The following is a 19,825-nucleotide window of genomic DNA, read 5'->3' on the forward strand; positions in this document are numbered from 1 at the left end:
ACAAATCTCTTATTTATGTGGTATTTGCTCTTTCAGACAGATATCACACCATGTAACAAATCCATCCAAAAAAAGTTCAATCTAAAATACGGCAATCAACTGGATTTACAAATCCTTGTTCTGGTATTGTTACAGCTGGTATTTTATTACCACAATTTAATCATCTTGAAGTAATATAAACTACTCTGGAAGGAACCCAAGTGTTATTTCAGAGTACTTGTAGTATTTCTCTTCTAATCAACATCAGTGTCTCCCTCTTTCCCCCAAGCTGATTCTTCTCCTGAAAAGTGTGTTACAAGAGCAAAAAATGAGACGGAAAAGAGGAGAGCACTTGGCACATTGTATAGCTGGTCAAAGCTGCCATCACTCTTTGCAACACCTCAGGGTCTCTGGAAGCAATTCACTACCCCCAGAGTTGTTCACCTTTTTATTCTTTACGAACATAAGCTGCAGAAATAACTACCGTGCACTGAACACGTGTCGTAATTTAGCCTGGTTGCCGCAGTGTAATATTTAAGCCAGAGTTTTCAAAACTATGCAGCTTGTGATCAGTTGCTGCAGACCATCTACTAAGGATGGGAAGTGATGGGGTGGTCCAATAGCCCAAGAGGCACGAAGTGACAGCAACTTCTGCTGCTGGAAGTCACACACAGCTGTTGCTCAGTCACCCACAGCAGTGACAGATGCCATACGAGGCTGAGCAGCAGCAGCATTCACCTGGAATGACTTTAGCTCCATCTCCCTGCGTTTTTGTAAGTCTTCTTGTACCATACAGCCCTCTCCTTCCTCATCGAAAAAATACAGGCATTTTAAAACTTCCCTTCCAACTTTGTAACGCCCTCCCCAAGAGCAGCACTGACTTGATTTGGCGGAGACTTAACAGTGCTGCTGAAAGGCATCGGGAAGGGGACGGCTCAGCCTTGCCCAGGAACTCCCACGCTGCAGCTCCCCGTCTAATGGCCTTGCCCTCTGCCAGGGGGAGGCAAGCGAAGGGCAGTGCTCAAATCTTGCCACTTCTCAAGGACGAGGACTAGCAGCCACCAGTACATGCTGAATCGCTGCTGCTATTTTTGTAAACAAGTCCCTCCTCAAGTGCCAACCTGTACCAGCCACAACCGTGTTTAAAAAAAACCAACCCAACAAAAAAACCAAACAACAAAAAGCCCAGTGTGACGACTCTGGTGATTAAAGGACAATTTTGCATAGCTTAAGTCATTTGAAGAGCCTCATTCACTTAACTGAAATGTTTGGGTGCATGAAAGCCAGCAAGCATCGCCTGCCACCTTCACGAAGGAGAGGAAAAGCAGAGGCAGCCGTGGTAAGCACCTACCAGGTCGTACGCTGTCAGGACCTTTTTCTGCACGTCGGGTATGGTCCCCAGAGGCTCTAGGTACGGAAATGCATCCTTCATGCAGAGGGTAACGGAGGGTGCGTTGTCACTGCTCACGAGCCGCGAGGAGAGGGTCAGGATGCACTGCTTCAGGCTCGCGATGGGCGGCAGCCCGCACAGCTCCTTGACGGACACCATGGCATTCTGGCGGAAGGAAAAGAAATACTTGAGCACACGTTGCCGCTTGCCACTCAGTCGCCCTTGCCTGCCTCTCCCCTCTGATGTGGGGCAGCACTACCCTGCTGCCCACCATCCCTGGGCCCCCCAAAGACCCCAGGGTGCTGGTGCACACAGAAATTCCTGGCCAGCCCCATTCTCGGCTCTCCAAGCCAGCTCCAGCTTTCCCCCAGGCCCAGGAATCCCAGCTGCCAGCTCTGCAGCTACTTTGCATTGCAAATCCAGCCCCGACGGGGACAAGCTCTGGTCCCCAGCATATTAAACCATCAGCCTAAAATGCAATTTCTCTTCCCAACTGTTCAGACTCCAATTGCTTTTGATGCTGTAATCACCTCGTTCTCCGTCATTATCATCCTCCAGCAAGAACAAGTTCAACAGACCTCAGATTTCCCATGGGAAAGGCAAGCAGGAAAAAAACACTTTGTTTTCAGCCTTGCATTACCACATCATAAAGAAACACAAACACTCCTTCCCCTTCATAGGTCAAACGTAAGAAAATCAATACTGGATATACAGGTCAAACCAAACTAACACGCCAGGATTTATTTCTTTATCAAGTCAATGGATGTATGGCTGGCATGCCCTCATCATTTACCCTCTTGAGTCGCACAACGGGTGACCAGGATGCAAAAAATCTAAGTAAGAGAGTATTAAAACAACCCATACCTTGAGAATGCTCTCCCCGCCCCGATCTTGCTGAAAAAACAGTCACCAGAAAATACCCAGCTGATTAATAGAGGCTTTTCTCATTAATCAAATACATTAGCACACAGTTAAATCTAAGGACTGTGCCTTTGCAAAGCATTCCACAGAACAAGATCTTGTACTGAAATTTCTTTTGGAAGGCACATTAATGCTTTTTCTGAGACAGATTCAGAGTATTTTCTTTTATATAGTTCACATACATAAGCCTGACCTAAACAGAAGGTGGAGTCAGCGGTTCAAGTAGTTACTTTCAAGGCCTGCAGGAAAGGAAAGGCTGGGAAGAGTTTCCCATTCTTAAAAATATGCTTAGACTATTCCTTTGGGAGTGATTTCAAACTTATGTCATTTTGTAAACTTTTCCAGCTGCCAACATTTAATTTGCTTTAGACTCTGTCCAGAAGAGTGGGGTCAATGAAGTGCTATGCGTTTTTCTTCTGTTTTCAAGAAAGAAAAATGAATTGTTTCTGTATCTTTACCAAGGAGATAGCTATGTCCAATTTCAGCTATTTGTTAAAGAAAACTGATTGTTTAATGCTATTCAGTTTTGTTTCTAGGCAGCACCCAGACCTCCAAATTGAGCTGTCCCTTACCAAACCCGCAGAGCCTCCCCCACCGCAGAGGAGAGCATTGGGCAGGCTGGTTCTTGTTCGTCCTCGCTGCCACTTCACCTCCTGCCGACCACGAAGGTCTAACCCAGGCAGTCGTGACGGTGCTGTGCACCTGGTCCCCAACGCCCCCGGACGCAGCCACCTCCAGCTGCTCTCGGAGCAGCATGGGCAGGTGGACACGGTGCCAGGAGACCTCCGGGGCCAAGTCACGGCACCGGTGTCTGTGCCGGCACCCAGCCAGCAGAGACAACACAGCTATTTAGCAGGGAGGAAATTGCAATCCAAGTGGCATTCAGTGCCTACATTGAACATCTGCAGCCCTTGGGCAAACAGCGGCAACACACACTCAGGGAAACCTGCTGCTCTTTGCACAGTAGGTTTCTCTGGTGTAGACAAGACCTTAATTACACATCCACCGACTGCTTCTTACACTCACCCAGACAAGAAAATTAAGAGCATAACCCTCACTCAGTTAGCAAAACAAAAACTTGCCGATGTTTTCCAGGACCAGCAAGGAAATGAAGTTTTTGAGACCTGTGGCCTGGGGACACAAATATTCTGCTTTCTCACACAAAAAGCATGTGCTTGGAGAGAACATATTGACTTTTAAAACATTTCTGGCTAATCCCACATTTGCTTGTTAGTTAACACCTCTAACTATCAGCCTTCTGATGTCCCAGTTAAAGGTTGACAACAGCTGTGGGTCTGAAGCTTCACCAGCTTCCAACAGCATCATCAAGTTTGCCCTACCAGCAGCTCACAGCAGGACCTTCACTTCCACATTCAGAACACACCAGTGCACATGACAGAAGTGTCATACCTGCATATTTTCTCTCATGTCAGTTGCCTCTCGTAGTGGATGCACCGCCAGCTTAAAGATGTCATCGATAGTCTTGAGACCTGTGTTCCTCAGCATGGTGTACTCCCTTGCTTTCTTTCCGATCCTCACTGAGAGGCTGCGCTTTTGGGCCTTCCCGCCTCCACTTCGATTGGTTATTGCAATGTGAACAAAGAGGGTAACGTGCTCCATGATATCACCAACAAAAGACCGCAGCGGTATGTGCCTGTATCCTGGCTGTAAGCACTCCAGCGGGATGGTGTACTGCCCTATGAACTCATCCCCAATGTAGTCATCGTCCAAAACAACAAAACGGATCATGGCCAGCTCCGGTAGATTGATCTGGAATTCAAAGCTTTCATCAAAAATGGGGTTATCACTGTTTTGTTGAACAGTTTTAGTTCTTTGTTCGGTACAGTCTGCAGGAATCCCATGTATTTCTATACAGACATAGGGGTCTATGACATCCCCTTTCGCACATGCACCTTTGGGCTTTGGAAAGTTCTGACCACTGATTATTTTGACATGAAGGACTTGGGGAGAGACCCCTGGAACAATGCCCTTGGTATTTGCGCTGAAGTAAGACACTTCATCACGCATCACTGAAGGCCTGAGAACGTACCCGCATCCCCCGTTCTGTAGAAACCAGCCAGTGTGTAGGTCCATCATGGGCCCCGGGGTCTGATAGTTCATTGCCACTATCTGGCAACCACAATTCCAAAAATCTTGAGGATTTAAGTTACTGGAGTCTATCCTCATAGCACTTGGGTACACCCTGGACAGAAACTTCTTGTTGTAGTTGACAAAATCTTCAGGGTATTCATTTGCAATCCGACTGGCTTCTGCCTCACTGAAGGAGCACATTTCCCAATAATTTTGAGCTTTCATGGATGTCTCAAAGTCTTTGTATTGGACAGATTTGCATAGGGACACCAAGTCGGACAATTCCCTGCAGAGCCAGATCAGCTTTGGTTCCCTTGAGAAGTCCTCTGACAGTCTCCGGGATATTTCAGCCTCTTCATCTTCATCTGTGACTTCTCCTTCTAATATATCCTGGTTGCAGGGCAGCTTCTTCCCCTTCACAATGATCTTCATTTTCAGTTTCTCAGGTGATGGGAGGTAGACTTCTGAAGATAAAGGTGCCTCTGTGTAGAGCTTGTTGCCAAAGATCCTTTTCATGTGTTGTACCACTACCTTCTGCTGTTGTACTGAGCAGTGGTTCCCCAAGCAGAGAATAAGGGGGTATTCTGAAGCAAAGAAGGCCAATTTGTTTATTACCTCAATAACATTTCGAAAGGCAAGTGGCGATGTCATGTTGTTACGGTTACAAATAATGGGTTCATTATCCGGGCCGTCACAGACGTCTAGTTCAATACTCCGACAACTCATCTTTAAAGCTCTGACATAACCATTGATATCAGCTGGTCCTCTGAGTTGGTCTTCAATTAGATATGTGTTGTGGGATGCATTGATGTAGTAATGTGATAAAGGCTGTGTCATGTCTTGGACAATTTTTTTGTGCTCTGGGTCAAAAATATCACATTCTGGGGACAACAAGTATTGAGTAAATCCATCAATTGCAAGAAAACCTTTCAACCGCCCTTCTTGAGAAAGCTCATACCTACGAATGATATCTAGACACATTTCTTCTGTTATGTGGGTCACTCCTTGCTCAGCCTCTAAAAACAGCATGAGGTCATTGGCATCTAGGTACTCTTTGTTTTTAGATATCTGCACAAGCAAGAAATAAACTTCAGGTCTTGTGCAAAGTTCACTGAATGCTTCACAAAATTCCTCTTTTGTTACTCGTGTTGTCAGTTTCTCTTTGCTCTTCTGGATTTCTTTAAATTTTAATCTAATCTTTGATTCCTTTAAGGTGGGGTTAAGTTTCTTTATTAGCTCCACAGATGTATCTTCTAACATTATGCCATTACCATCAACATCTGCTGCTTCGAATACAGTTTTTAGCCAGGCAAACCGAGGGGTATTATGGCTGCTTTCCATCAAATCCAGGGGTTGTTTGCTACGAGAAACCAAGTACCTTAATCCTGATACCCAAATATTGGCCACATCAGCTGAATTGGCAACCAAGTCAAGGGACTCATAGTTCTCACCATGAATTACCGACAGCGCACAGTCCTCAGAAATCTGGTCTGCAAGTCCATTATTCCTGAACGTTTCTGTGTTCTTCCCTAGTCTGATTTCTTTTATAGCAGAAATATCAAGCTTAGCTTTTTCAAGGTCCTTCTTGGAAGGCTCCCAACGAAGAGCCTGCAGGTCAGGATCCAGAGTAAAAAAACGGTTATAAATCCGGGAATTTGGACGAACTTTCTTCAATTCACACCCAGCCTGCATAAAGCTGATACAGTCGCTGGCGCTGCTTATTTTCTTCTCTGATGGCATGCTGCTGAAGGACACTGTTTTCTTTCTTCCACATTTTTGGTTTGAAGGATCCTGTGGAATAATTACATTTAAAAAAAAAGAATTAGTAAATTTTCTTTGGCCATTCTACAAGTGCATAAATAATAGAGAAGATATGTTTATGTAAAGACAACTCATGTTGTTCTGAACCTCAAAACACAACATATTATCCCTTCCTATTCAGTTCCCTACTGAACTATACAGCGCCTTGATTGATTGCAGCATTAGAGATATCAAGTTTTCACAAGTGATGTTTGCAGCTACTAAACTGCCTTCCAACCTCAGCAACTCGCAACAGCTGTGAGGAGGTGGTATCTGTTTGTGTCACGTACTTATTCAAAACAGATATATATGGGAAGAGGGGTTTCATGGGAAGCTCCAGCATCTAGTTAAGTTCTGCATAACCAGAAGTGGGGTGGATCTCACCAGGATTTAAGAGATGCCCTGAATAAAGGAGGAACTTTGGCATAAAAAGGCAGAAAAGAAGAGTCTCAGCCTATGTGGGAGGAGAAGGGGAAGAAGTCTCTGAAGCAATGTTGGTAGGAGAGCCTGGGATGGGTCAGCATGCGCCTGGGGCACACGTGACAGCTTGGCGTTCAGCAGACAAGCGTCCTGCCTCAGTTCTGTCTCTTTTCTGCAACCTTGGACACCTCAAGCAAAACTAAAACAAAACCAAGCAACAGTCATGAGTCAGACCCCTGAGATACACACCCAGGAGAGTCTGGTGTTTCTTTTATTTGTATGTTTTAGTGTCCTTTGCCAAATGACGTTCTCACTGGGTTAAGAAACTTATGCTGCATGCGCAACCGCATGGGTCTCATGGCTGCTCTTGTGGGAGCCTCACATACCCCTCTACTCAGCCCTAAACTAATTCGCACTTTCTTGTCACCCCATTTGCTTTGAAAAGTAGCTGTTCTGGTCATTTCTGTGTACCAGGACCACAAAACATTGTGGGAAAATGGACAACCAGGCAAGAAACCCAAAGCCTTTTCCTTCAGGGCATATGTTCTACCTCGTCTTGAGAAAATACTTAGCCAGACACACGTGACTCTCTTTTCAGTATCAACTACCTACTTGCTGCTGGATGTAAACCCAGCTGCCTGCAAAGCTTTCTGTAATTTTAGTGCAGCAACTAAATTTAAATCTTTTCCCACATATTATCAATTCAAAACATTTCACAGTAATTATAAATTGCAAATCATTCTTTTTTTTCTTTGCATGATTTCCATCTACTCCATTAGAACATAAACTATCCAACAGCTACCAAAAATATTTGTAAAACATCATTCAAGGCTGTAATTAATAGTGAAATACTTGTTAAAATTGCTTTCCCTCCAATTTCCCTAGCCACCAGCAATATTTTGCAAGTTCTCTGCCTTCTGCTGTCGAAGGGAGTTTTGCTGCTTGGATTTTGAGCAGAAGAGGAGTCCCAAGGTGAGGAAGCGTTGATGCTGTGTATAGCATCTCAGGCCCAGCCATGACAGCTTCACCAGGGACCAGCCACCCGACAGCCCTGGGGGACGTGCTTTGAGACAGCAAAGACCCCGACCCCCAATCCCTTTGCAGCCTGGACAAGCCTCCCCTACCCTGCTCCAGCAGCTGGTTCCCTGCAGCTCCCATTTATCTGCGGTGTCATTCACTCTCCCTCAAGTCATACTCCCCTTCAAATCCTAAACGCAACCCCTGCTCTAGCAGTGCCTGCCATCCACCCATCACTGTCCTTCTGCTGCTGCGCACTGTCCGTGCCCAAGCAGGACCCCGTGTAGCTCTCCCAGCCACAGAGCATCAGTCCTGGTGCTTGTGAGAACATCTCCAAGCATTGTTTGCATGTTTGTATAGATACTTTCAGCAAATCAGTCAATACAAATGTTTCTACAAAATTGCTATTGTCATTCACTCACTTCGTTCAATAACATCCGAAATATTTCCAAAACCCCAGCCATCCAACAACTGGATTTAAAGGCTGATCACTGGATCTGCTGTGAACAAAATCAAAATCTCTAAACTTCTTACGCTAACAATTTCTCATTAAATTGATACAGCGACTTCTACTGACAAGAAGAATTACTCTAGCCATTTATTGTAGTACTTATTATGAGAATTGGTCTTAAAAAGCAGAAGGAAAGTCAATGAAGCAAGTGCCTTGGGTCAGCTGCTTTTTTAATTACAGTTTTCTGCTAAAATATTATGTTCCTGCATTAACGTACTGCGCTTTAATACACCGCTATGGCCATGAAAATCTTGAAGCAATAGATCCTAATGAATACAAACAAATGCAGACGATTACCCTGTGGGTTCTAGAAGAGCCTTTTCTTTCTTATTTCTTTAGGTTTACAGGAACAATATTTATATCTAAGATTGATGCTTAATTAAGATTATTTTTCTCATATAGGAAGATGTATTAATGGCCTTTGAATCTGCAGTGATTCATTCTTTGACAGAGAGCAGTTCCTCAGGGCCAGACCTGGAAAACTCATCAAAGCAGAATAACTGATTTAGATACAGGTCTGCCATTTTGTCTTTGCTAGAGAGGTGGGAGTTGTTATGTGACTATTTTTGTCTGCAGAAAAATAGAAACCATTTATTTTTTGTTCCAAGATACCTGTGCTTTTTAATGAAAACGAGCCATGGAATTAATCAGATATTTTTGGGGTATTAAGGTGGGGAAAAAACTAATTGGTCTCATGGAGAATCAACCTTTTAACATTCTGTCTTAACATCTCAGGGATTTGGAGGAAATTAGATTGTTCCGTTTGTCCTCCTTCTCTGATTTTATTTTTGATGGGTACTTCTGGTTTTGTACTTGGTGGTATGTAAGGGACATCAGAATTGTACAACAGTTGTTCATCTCTGAATAGGACTTCCCCATATCTTTTAATCAATTGAATAGAATTCAAGTCTAATCCATGGACTAATTGCCTAAAATTAACAAGATCTGAGTATTATTGACATTGATAGGATTATTTTAACTGATATTAACAACCTCCCTAATCTACTGCATAATACACACAAACTCTGCAAAATTGCAATTGCTAGCTGAGCTTACCGCTGCGTCAGCTGTTCCCCTCTTGGTCTCTACAGAATAGGAATATACTCAGTCTTTCAAAGTGAGAGCTGCTAATTTAGATTTAATGAGACACTTGTCATTCATAATTATCAAGAAGTTATTTATTCTCGTGTTGCAAAAACTCAGAATGTGTTTCTGTAAGCTCAAATGCTGTCTTCTCAGCCTGACAAGCCAGGTACTCGCATTTGTTCTGCCACGTTCACATGGATTGAACAAGCATATCCAGATCCTGACACCATGGTTCAGCCAGGCCACACACATCCAGGTCCAAGGGATCACCTTGGGGAGCAGAGGAGTGTTTTCTTCAAGATGTGTCCTCCCTCCACTGGGCTGCACTTACATCAGAGTCTGGAGAAAACCATTTGGATACACCTTGCCTCCCCACTGATCTTATCCTGAGCCTCGTTCAGCTGAGCTCAGGCTTAGGCTCTTAATTTTAGTTTAGCTACTGTCTTTCTTTAGGTCTCTACCATAATCCATTGTTGACACATTGCTCTTCGAAGACAAGAGATCCAGCTAAGAATAGCTCTGTGCTGCAGTGCCTCCAGTGGCTAAATTCCTGCTCCATGTCACCTTTCACTGGAGACTACAAACAGGAACCAGTACAGCCACCTGGCAAACTAAAAGCTGCCAACATCTTAAGTGAATAAATAGCAAGCCTGCTCTCTTGTGCTACCTGCCAAAAACATTCACACTGCAAATTATCAAAAAAATTTCCTACAGTATTCACCCACACAAGAGCACTCGTTCCCCTTCGTTAACCAAAGCACAATGAGATGTACCCCTGAATCTTGGAGGTGGAAAGTCTGTTTTTCTCCAAGATGCTAAGTCCATCAAAATTGATCTTACCACACAGTAACTGGCCTAGGACTGCCCTTTACCCTCAGTCACGTGTACTGATGACGCTGAATTTATTGTGGCAACGAAAGAAGGAAAGGAAAGGATGACATTTGCCAAGAAAAGAAGTCTACATCAGTGCAAAAACAAGAAACTAACTTGTAGATTTTTCCAGTTTGAGACATTCTCTACCAGAGATAACCTAGCTCTACACAAAACACTGTTATTGGAAACAAACACAACCAGTTTGCATGCAATGTACACATAGAAAAAGAAAATCCCTACTTATATGGGGAACCTTGTGCTTTCCCAGGCAAGAAGGTTCCTTCAAAGTGACTCCAACTGTGGGTTCATTTGGTTCTTTGGAAACCACTCATAAGGTGACCTAACTGGCTAAAGCCATCTCCTGATCCTGACCCTGCATAATATGCATTAGGCAAAAATACCTCAAGACCTTAATCACAAGACCGCTTCAACATGTGCTTAGTTTTCAGCGTACACACAGCTGCTCTGCAATCAGTTAACATCAAGGAGACATCTCTGAGTGCTGGCCTGACCTGCATCCTAACATTGCAAACAACTGTTTTCTAAAGGTTTCTGAAGGAGGGATTCAGAGCTCCAGCCTAAGCACACTCCCAAAATAGTAGAAGCTCTCCTGTTGAATACATCATCCTCGTCAGAGGGACTGGATATGTAAACAGTGGGATCAGCGAGCCATCAGCAGTTGTGGGAAAACTCCACCCCATCCAGCCTGACCTTTGACCACTCAATCTTCTGCTGTTTAAATCAAAGAGCTAACAGAAATAAATAAGTGAGATTAAAAAAATATGAATAAACATGCCCCCCACCTCATCCCACCCCCTTTGTCAAAACTATAGGACATAAATTGTTGAGATGAAGTTAAGAAACAGGGCAGTAATAAGAGCTGTATAGCAACCCTGCACACAGAAGTCAAGCTCGTGAATTATTATTTGTTTGAAATTAAGTTACCTGAAGGGCCTCTAAAGCATGGACAGCCTTCCAGGATTCTGCTAAGGAGGATGAGAAGGGTGAAAAGCACCACTTAAACGAAGACACCAAAAGCCCTTAAAGAGCTGCAGGGCTTCTGTGAAAGGATGTGAAATTCAGTAATGATGCTGAGAGCTAAACTTGTTAAGTGCAGTTAAGAGCCATTTCTCCAAAAACCAATTCACATTTTCACCAGTGAGTATCACCTTTGCTGAAAAAGAAGCTTTATTCTGATCTTTGCTATTTCCCATGAACCTAGCACTAAGAAACCAATAACAGACAGCTTAGTCTGTCCTCACAAATAGACTGTGAGAAATGGTGCATCCTAAAAGCTATCTACTCTCGGAACTCCACATGATCCACTTAATTGGCCAACTGATTAACTGATTATTTTTTTTCCAGGAGAAACTAATTAGCTCTACAGGGTGAGGGTTTTTGGGATGCTTCTAGATATTTCAGCTATACACAAGGCAGAATCCCAGTCCCCCAAAATCTTAAAGCTTTACAGTACTTGTGGTGGGAAAATGTACCTTTAAGCGTTAAACAAAGAAGTCAGTGAGTCACTAGTGGCACTCAAAGCACCATGTAGCGGGTTGACAAATGATGGTGTAATTTTTCTATAACGAAGTAAATCGGAGCAGGGAAGGTTTATATAAAGTAACACAGAAAGCCAATGTTGGGGCCAGGGCTGCAACCAGACCCCATGCACGTGTGAGGCTTAGTCCATCTGATCAGAGATATGACTCAAAGGTGGAACCCACAGTACCAGGACGCAATTACTACAGGTAGCAAAGATCACCGGAAACTGGTATTCATTACTGGGCCAGAAAGATTTCTTCTGCAAATCTCAGACATATTCTGGCCATTCTCTGAGGGCATCCCAGGATTGCCGATTTTGCAGGTTTTCACAGAATCACAGAATGGCAGGGGTTGGAAGGGACCTCTGGAGATCATCTAGTCCAACTCCTGCCAGAGCAGGGTCACCTTAGAGCAGGTTGCACAGGAACACGTCCAGGCGGGTTTTGAATGTCTCCGGAGACTCCACCACCTCTCTGGGCAGCCTGTTCCAGTGCTCTGCCACCCCTCAGGGTAAAGAAGTACCTCCTCATGTTTAGGTGGAACTTCCTATGCTCAAGTTTGTGCCTGTTACCCCTTGTCCTGTTGCGGCACCAGTGAAAAGAGCCTGGCCCCATCCTCCTGACACCCACCGTTTAAGTATTTATAAGTGTTGATAAGGTCCCCCCTCAGCCGTCTTTTTTTCCAGACTGAAGAGATCCAAATCCCTCAGCCTTTCTTCATAAGAGAGATGTTCCAGTCCCCTAATCATCTTGGTAGCCCTTTGCTGCACCCTCTCCAGCAGTTCCCTGTCCTTCTTGAACCGGGGAGCCCAGATTCTCGGTTCTCCTCACATCCTCTGGTACCACAACAAATTAATGAGCTGAACTTCCTCTAATCTTTCTTGGCAAGGCCTGTAGGATTTAAGTATCAGATATCCACTGTGGTGACTCCCAGGACAACAAAGATAAGGTTACCTACTCAAAATTCATCCACACTGACAAGTCATGGCACAAAGCACCTCTGCAGAGGGGCTGAACAACCAAACAACCCCACCGCTGGCGCAGGCAGCCGCCGGGACACTGCCAGTTGCGCTTGGGCACAGCTCAACAGGTTGCAAGAGCAGATGTTAATGCTGCAGGATCAACCTCGGTAGCCTCTTCAAGGCAAAATTCCTGCTAATTCAGGGATTTGAGCACATGTGGAATAAAGACTGGATCCAAATTTTAACACGTGCACTCTTAAAGGCTGAGATACACACGTAATGGAACAAACAGAAAATTTAAGGCAGACCAAAAATACAACATGGACAGATACATGAGAAATAGCATCAGAACACAGTGTCCAACAATTTTCCAAGTACCAAAATAGTCATGCCAGCATGTCTGAAAATCCAGCTAGTTGTCACTAACTAGCAGTTTAACTTGAGCTCAAGCTCCACGCAGAAGCCTAAGCACAATCGTCATTCATGAGAAAGCAATGACTAAGGGATCTCAGACGCAGGCGAAAGAAAAGTGTCATGGGCTATAGTAACATCAGCATTTACAGTAGGCTTTTCTGAAGTCCCCAGTATTACCCAGACGTTGGGTATGGATAGACGACTGTCACCAAGACATATAATAATGACTTTACAGGGAGCTTCTCATCAAAAGGGGAAGAAATGTCACCCTGCAAAATGGGCACCCTGAGGGCAGGAAAACAGAGCAAAGACGATAGCTTAACTATTCTTGGATGCCAAATAGTCCCTGCTGGAGAAGTTCAACAGGAGGCAAGATTATAATGGCTTGTCTGCTTTCCTCTTTCCCTCCGTTACTAAAAATCCCTTTCAAATACTGGACTGTAGGCTGGAGAGAGAGTCAGAGAAGAACGTCTGGAGGAAATCTTTGAGAAAAACATCTGAACAAAAATGATTTGCTGTTCAAGGAATGCTTTGCTGGGTGTTTGCTTTTTTTGTCTTCTTTTCTTTTCTTTTTTAAAACACTAGCATTGCCAAATTTATTCAATTTTACCTTGAAGAAAATTTACCTTTGCTGTTTAAATGACAAATGAGAGCAAAAGAAAAAAGCGGCAGCACATAAAGACTCCATCTGGAAACAATTTTTGGAAATTAAATCCAGGCAATGCAAGAAGGGTTTATTTTCTGGCATGGTATGACACTGAAGTTACTACTTCAACTTGTTTCTATAATTAGGGCCATGAAGCCAAAGTCAAGAAGCTTCCAAGAGCACAAGAATATGAATAACCATTCAATGCCTGTAATGAGACTACCACTTCACCACTCCTTCTGCCATAATTGTTCCTTAAGTTTTCTCTTTACGCTTCATCATCCAACTGGTTTCCACAAGGACACGCCTTAAATAAAGGTGCAAGTACCTATCCTTTTTATGTATTAAGCAACAGTCTACAGTACAGATCCTCTTCATTCTCCCTGTGGAACAAAACCTTCACTTAGGACATCCCAAGTGCCAGATTTACTTCAGCTGGGAGAAGGCTTTTAGTTCAGAAGGGGCTGACACAACCCACTGAACGCAATGTCTCCAGCCACTGCCACTCCCAGCCGCTCCCAGCTGCAACTTATTTCCAAGTACTTGGGTTGCTCGCAGGCTGTAGTGCTTATGAGTCTCCCAGGACACCTTAGACATGGATTGAATTTATCCCCATGCTCTAAGGGAATACAAACCTGAGAAAGACAGAAAGACGGTTTCTATCTTCAAGCAGAAGATACAGCAGCAAGCCCTGGGAAAATGAGATCTTGGCTGCAGCATTCCCAGTAGAGCTCCATCATGCAAACCCTCATTCTTGTACAGATTCTCCTTTGAATGCATCTGAGGCAAAAATTAAAAGGGATGTCTACTTAAAGCAGCTAGCCCTATAGCAACCACAGGCCTGCCTTACAGAGCTCCTCCCTCCATGCAAAGAGACCATTTGCTGATAAATTAAGCCATACCAAGTAGTCTGTACCAGAGTCCAGTAGATCAGTGCGGTCTCTGACCAGGGAGGAGAGCAGAGTGACCAAACGAGGGGTCCTTACTAAGCACCGATTCTGAGTATTTGAGCTGATCACACTCTCACTAGTGGCACAGAAAAAGAGAGTCTCTCCGTGCCTTAAATCTAATCTGGAGACAAGCCAGCACTGGGAGTGACCAGTGGAGTTCAGGCAACATGAACTTCCCCCGTTTATACCTACTTAAAACTTCTGGATTGATTTCAGGTTTAGAGAGGTGACTGCAGTGATGGGGCCTTGTACTGACCAAACCCTGGATCACAGCAGAATTGATAATTCTGTCAATACAGCAGTATTGATAAATACCTGAAGAAAATGTCAAGACACCCCACAGAAGGGACAGATGGGAAGCCATGCTCCTGGCCACCGCTGAGGCCACGTCATTTAACAAGGCCCACCAGAGAGGGAGTGAGTACTGGGACGTTCCCTAAAGTTTAGTGGCACTTATTCTGGTGACAGATTCTTGGAGCCACATTGCAAGAATGGTGAATCCCATTCATTAGTGCACCCAGGTAACCTAAGCAAGCAGCTGGGTTATTCTTTCTGCAGGCAGCAGAAATACACAGCCTTTGCATTTAGAATATACACATCCATTCTCCATACAGACATGGAACCAAGTGCACAGTAACCAGCCCGAACCTGCGGCAGAAACAATGAAGAAGATCCAAGATCAAGAGCGGGGAAACACCAAAAATCTAGCATTTCGGCATCATCCCAACAGCTCTGAGCACCATGACGCGGAGGACTCTAAAATATTACTAGCAAACACTGTGCAGGCTTGCTGAGAGTTACAGCATTACCCTGACATAAGGGCTGCCATGGCCCCAGGGAATAGGAAAACGAGCTCTGCAATATCTGCACATCTCAGCAGAGTGTTAATGTTCATCTCTTTTGCTAGTCAGAGACATGACAGCTCCGCAGTGAGCGCAGAGGACACTGCCAAAATGTCCTTCCAGAACACAGAGGCCGGAGCAACTTCCCACTGTCCTTAGTTGAAAGAAGATTTAGAAGCTGCTCCGTATATTAGAATCATAGAACAGAATCATAGAATCTTCATGGTTGGAAGGGACCTTTGAGATCATCGAGTCCAACCAGACACACACAAAACCCCCCCCTACAATCTCTGTCACTAGAGCATGCCCTGAAGTGCCAAATCTACACTTTCTTAAACACCTCTAGGGATGGTGACTCATCCACCTCCCTGGGCAGGCTGGTCCAGTGCCTGGCCACTCTTTCAGTAAAGTAATTCTTCCTAATATTTAATCTCAGCCTCCCTGCCGCAACTTCAGACCATTTCCTCTGGTCCTGTCATTATTTACTTGGGAGAAGAGGCCAACACCCACCTCTCTACAACCTCCTTTCAGTAGTTGTAGAGGGCAATGAGGTCTCCCCTCAGCCTCCTCTCCTCTTAGCACAGGGGTAGGTGCAGTCACACCTTGAAGTCTTTGAAACTATAGAAGGTGGGCTTTTTATTTCCACGTCACCTGGGAGAACAGCATCATGCACTACATCCCACGACGCAAAAATCCAGATGTGAACACAACACGCTATGCACACAACTTCCCGCAGGCTTTTACCTGTAATGATTTTATTTCTGCATCTCTTCAAAACAACATATGCCTTAAGTATTTTGAAGACATTAGTTATTCAGACACGGACATTAAATCTGAGCAAGACTTTCTCTGCATCCGTTGTTCAGAGGGGAAAAAAAACACCAAAAACCAACCAAAAAACCACCATTAAAAATTAAAATTAAGGATTTTCACTGAGAGGGAATGGCAAGATTCTGACGTAACTGAACCTGAAAGATTTATTTTAATTTTTTTTTATTTTAATCAGACCTCCATTGGATCTGTGAGTCCTCCTTAAAACCTGACAGAAGAGGATGACCTGTAGGTAAACTTTCTTAAATTAATCAATGGAAAACACTACCTGAGCCAGATAAGCCAGAAAGAAGGTTTTGCTGCTTAAAAATATCTCTTAAACAGGAAAGAAAAACAGCTACAAGAAAGCAATACATTGCAAACTGAATATAAGAGAAGTTTTTGGTGTGGGTTATAAAGTAAAATAAGCAAAATTAGGAAATTAGTAAAGGAAGAAAACAGACCAAGGAGGAAGCAGCAGCAACCAGAGGAGTTGATACAAGCAGGAGAAGGGTTTGGTGGCAGGTGGCAATTATAGCAGAGAAGGTCCAGACAGTTCATTTGAAAATATTAGAGAGAGTCTGAATCCCACCAGAAATCCACCACTGAGCGGGAACACTGGTGTTGTTAATAGTACAAAGGGGCATTTATTCACTAAATGACAGTAAGAGAATTCCAGTAGTAACTCAGGAGGAAAAGCCAAATGAGTTTGTAAAGACCTGGCTAAGGAAAAACTTGCCTCCCTTCATTACACCTCTGAATGCTGGATTTGCAGCATATCTCTGAGTGGGTATTTTTCATTGTCAAAATAATGGGAGAGCTGCAAAAATTATGAAAAAAATAAAAAGATGATTAGCATTACCTATTTCCAACGTTATGGAAAACAGAGCTTGTCAGACTAACCTGATATCTCTTCTATGAGATTAAAAGTTTGGTTGATACATATAATAAAGTCATTGTAATATACTTAGACTCCGTAATATATTATGGTTTCTGCAATGCATTTGACTTGGTACTAAATGACATTTTGATTAAGAAGATATAGCAATAAAAATAAACTCAGAAGACACTGAATGGATCAAACACGAGATAAGTGGTGTGTCTCAAATGCAACAGTAAATGTGAAGCATGTCATGTAGATATGCGTCAAATGGGATCCTGCAGGGACCCATTCTTAGCCCAATGCTATTAACCATTTTTAGAGTGACCTGGAAGAAAGCACAAAATCAATATACATGGAGTCCAGAGATGATGCAAAGCCAAGATTTGAACAGCTATGAATAGCAAAGAATATGGCTTAGTGAACAAAAGTCAAACGACTGCTTGACAAGCAATGCATAAAATAAGGACCAAAAAGTGAGGACACAAATCTAGGAACACAAGGGACAGGCCTTATTTACAGGACTGTGATCCGGGAAACAAAAATTTTCAAAAAAACCCTCAACTTCGTCATCACAGATGACCAGCACGGAATGTAACAAAAAGATTGCAATGGTATACTTGGTTGTATAAAAATAATATCCATTAGGGATAGAGAAGTTCTAATAGCTTTGTACTTGTCCATCATGTGATATTCTCAGTTTAGAAATTATCTGGAAAACAGAAGAGAGTTCAGAAAAGCCACAAGAATCAGGAAGATTTTGGAAAACCCCTTAGAGATTCCAGATTCTTTTATTTCAATACAGATATTTGTCTGATCACAAGGAATTGCAGAAGCCCAAATTAATATAAGGAATAACTTTAAAGGATGCTTCTTATGCCCTAAAATAAAGGCACATCTGGGGACTTTGATTCAGAATGTAATGGTTCCAACTCAGTAGTTTAATTAAATAGTCGATCAATGTATTTTAAGAAGTCCTTCAAATTAAGTTTCTTTATTGACCCTGAGAAACTCAAGATGTATGCTGGCATTGTCACATATTATAGATGATTACGTAAAGATCAGCGCCGTCATGGGATACAGCCTTTCAATACCTAGAAATTGGTACATTCAAAGGAAAACTAAGACTTAAAAAAACCACAAAAACAAAACCCCAAAAAAACCCCACCCCAAACCCCACAGTGAAGATAGCTGATGAAGGCCGCAACTCCCAAGGATAAAAGGAGAGTCCCCATCACTAAAAAGGCATTCGTCAGCACCAGACTCCTTCCAAAAGGATGTCACATGAGATCAAACATGATTTCGTTTAAGTCCTAAATAATGGTGAACAGAGTAGATTTCAGTGGTGTCTTCTGGACTGGTTATTTAGGTATTAGCTCAAAAATTCAATCCTGTATTTTTTCAGGGAAAACCGTTGAACGTGACTATGCTGCCTGGTATCATGGCATGGGAGATTATGAGGCACTGGGAGCCCAAAATAGGTTGACCAGTTTAATTTCATTCTGAATCTTACAACAATCCTCCAGGAATAAAATGTGTAATCCAATAAGCCACCCAAATCTCCATAGTCTAATCACATTATTTTAAGCCCCTTTTAATCAACTTAAATTATTTCTTCATTAATCACATTTATGGTGATTCAGATCAACCCCAATCCTTAAATTTAGCAATGAAGTTCCAAAAATCAATAGAATAAAGTAATCAAACTGTTTTAATGTTAATATTTTTTTTAAAATTCTGATTGTCATTCATCATTGAATTATTAATAGGTTGAGACAGAATTCATAAAGCCAAATATGAACTATGTGGGCAAGCTAGCAACATTGTTTTAGCTAGTCTATAATGCACTTGGGGGTGAAATTTTGCCTCGAGTGTGCTGTCTAAAGACCCCAGCTTTCTGTGAGAGAGAAAAACAGCTTTCAGCATAGCCAACAAATACATTCGCTCCTCCAAGGACGTTGTTTATCAATTTAGAAAAGCGTCCTTGAGGTGTAGGAGTTTGTACAGCTGGTGTGCAGGCTCTCCGCGGGGGTACAGGCACCACCTCCGCGGGAACCCATGAGACAGATCCCCGCGGCAGCCCCAGCGCTCCCCAGCTTGCCCAGCATGAGTGGGTGTGTGGTCCACCTCCCCATGTGCGCGGGACACCCGTGGACCTGAGTTGTCCCATTTTTGCATTACTATCCCTCATCAAGCAGCTTCATCACAAAACTAGGTTTAGGGAAATCTTTCTGATTGCTCCTCTACAAAGCATACATCTGGGTATGGAGGGTATATACACATGCAAAAATTTCTGAAGTATTTTACTCCCATCTACAGTTTCTTAACTTTGCAACTATGTGCACAGGGCATACAATATATTCACCTTCAACATCCTTAGGCTGAAAAGCTAGGCTGCAGGTATAAATTACGCCTGCTGATAGAAGAGCTGACTGCGTCAACCCATAAAACACACCACTATACTGATAGAGGAGTTGACAGGGCTAAAACTGACGTACAAGTGAAACAATTATTTCAATAGTCTACTTAGCGACAGCATAACAAATTAAATGTCTCCCTTAAAAGCAAAACACAGATTTCCCCAATAACACAAAGGAAATAAGTATTCAAGAGACAGCTGTGGTAGCCTCATTAAATCATATTATGTGAATCTAATAAGCTGGCATATTCCAAATTTTTACCAACGCAGACA

General features: G+C 43.2%; 1 protein-coding gene across 1 annotated transcript in view; it reads right to left on the reverse strand.

The window, feature by feature from the left end:
- Window positions 1–19,825, reverse strand: part of PLCL1 (phospholipase C like 1 (inactive)) — a 216,387-nt gene that overhangs the window by 40,262 nt on the left and 156,300 nt on the right. Inside the window, exons 2-3 of the mRNA XM_054209423.1 lie at window positions 3,701–6,172; window positions 1,331–1,534 (exon numbers count right to left, since the gene is read on the reverse strand). Of these exons, the coding sequence (XP_054065398.1) occupies window positions 1,331–1,534; window positions 3,701–6,172 (2,676 nt within the window). The remainder of the gene's footprint in view (window positions 1–1,330; window positions 1,535–3,700; window positions 6,173–19,825) is intronic.

The sequence above is a fragment of the Rissa tridactyla genome, chromosome 7, assembly GCF_028500815.1.
Source record: "Rissa tridactyla isolate bRisTri1 chromosome 7, bRisTri1.patW.cur.20221130, whole genome shotgun sequence".
Taxonomy (NCBI): Eukaryota; Metazoa; Chordata; class Aves; order Charadriiformes; family Laridae; genus Rissa; species Rissa tridactyla.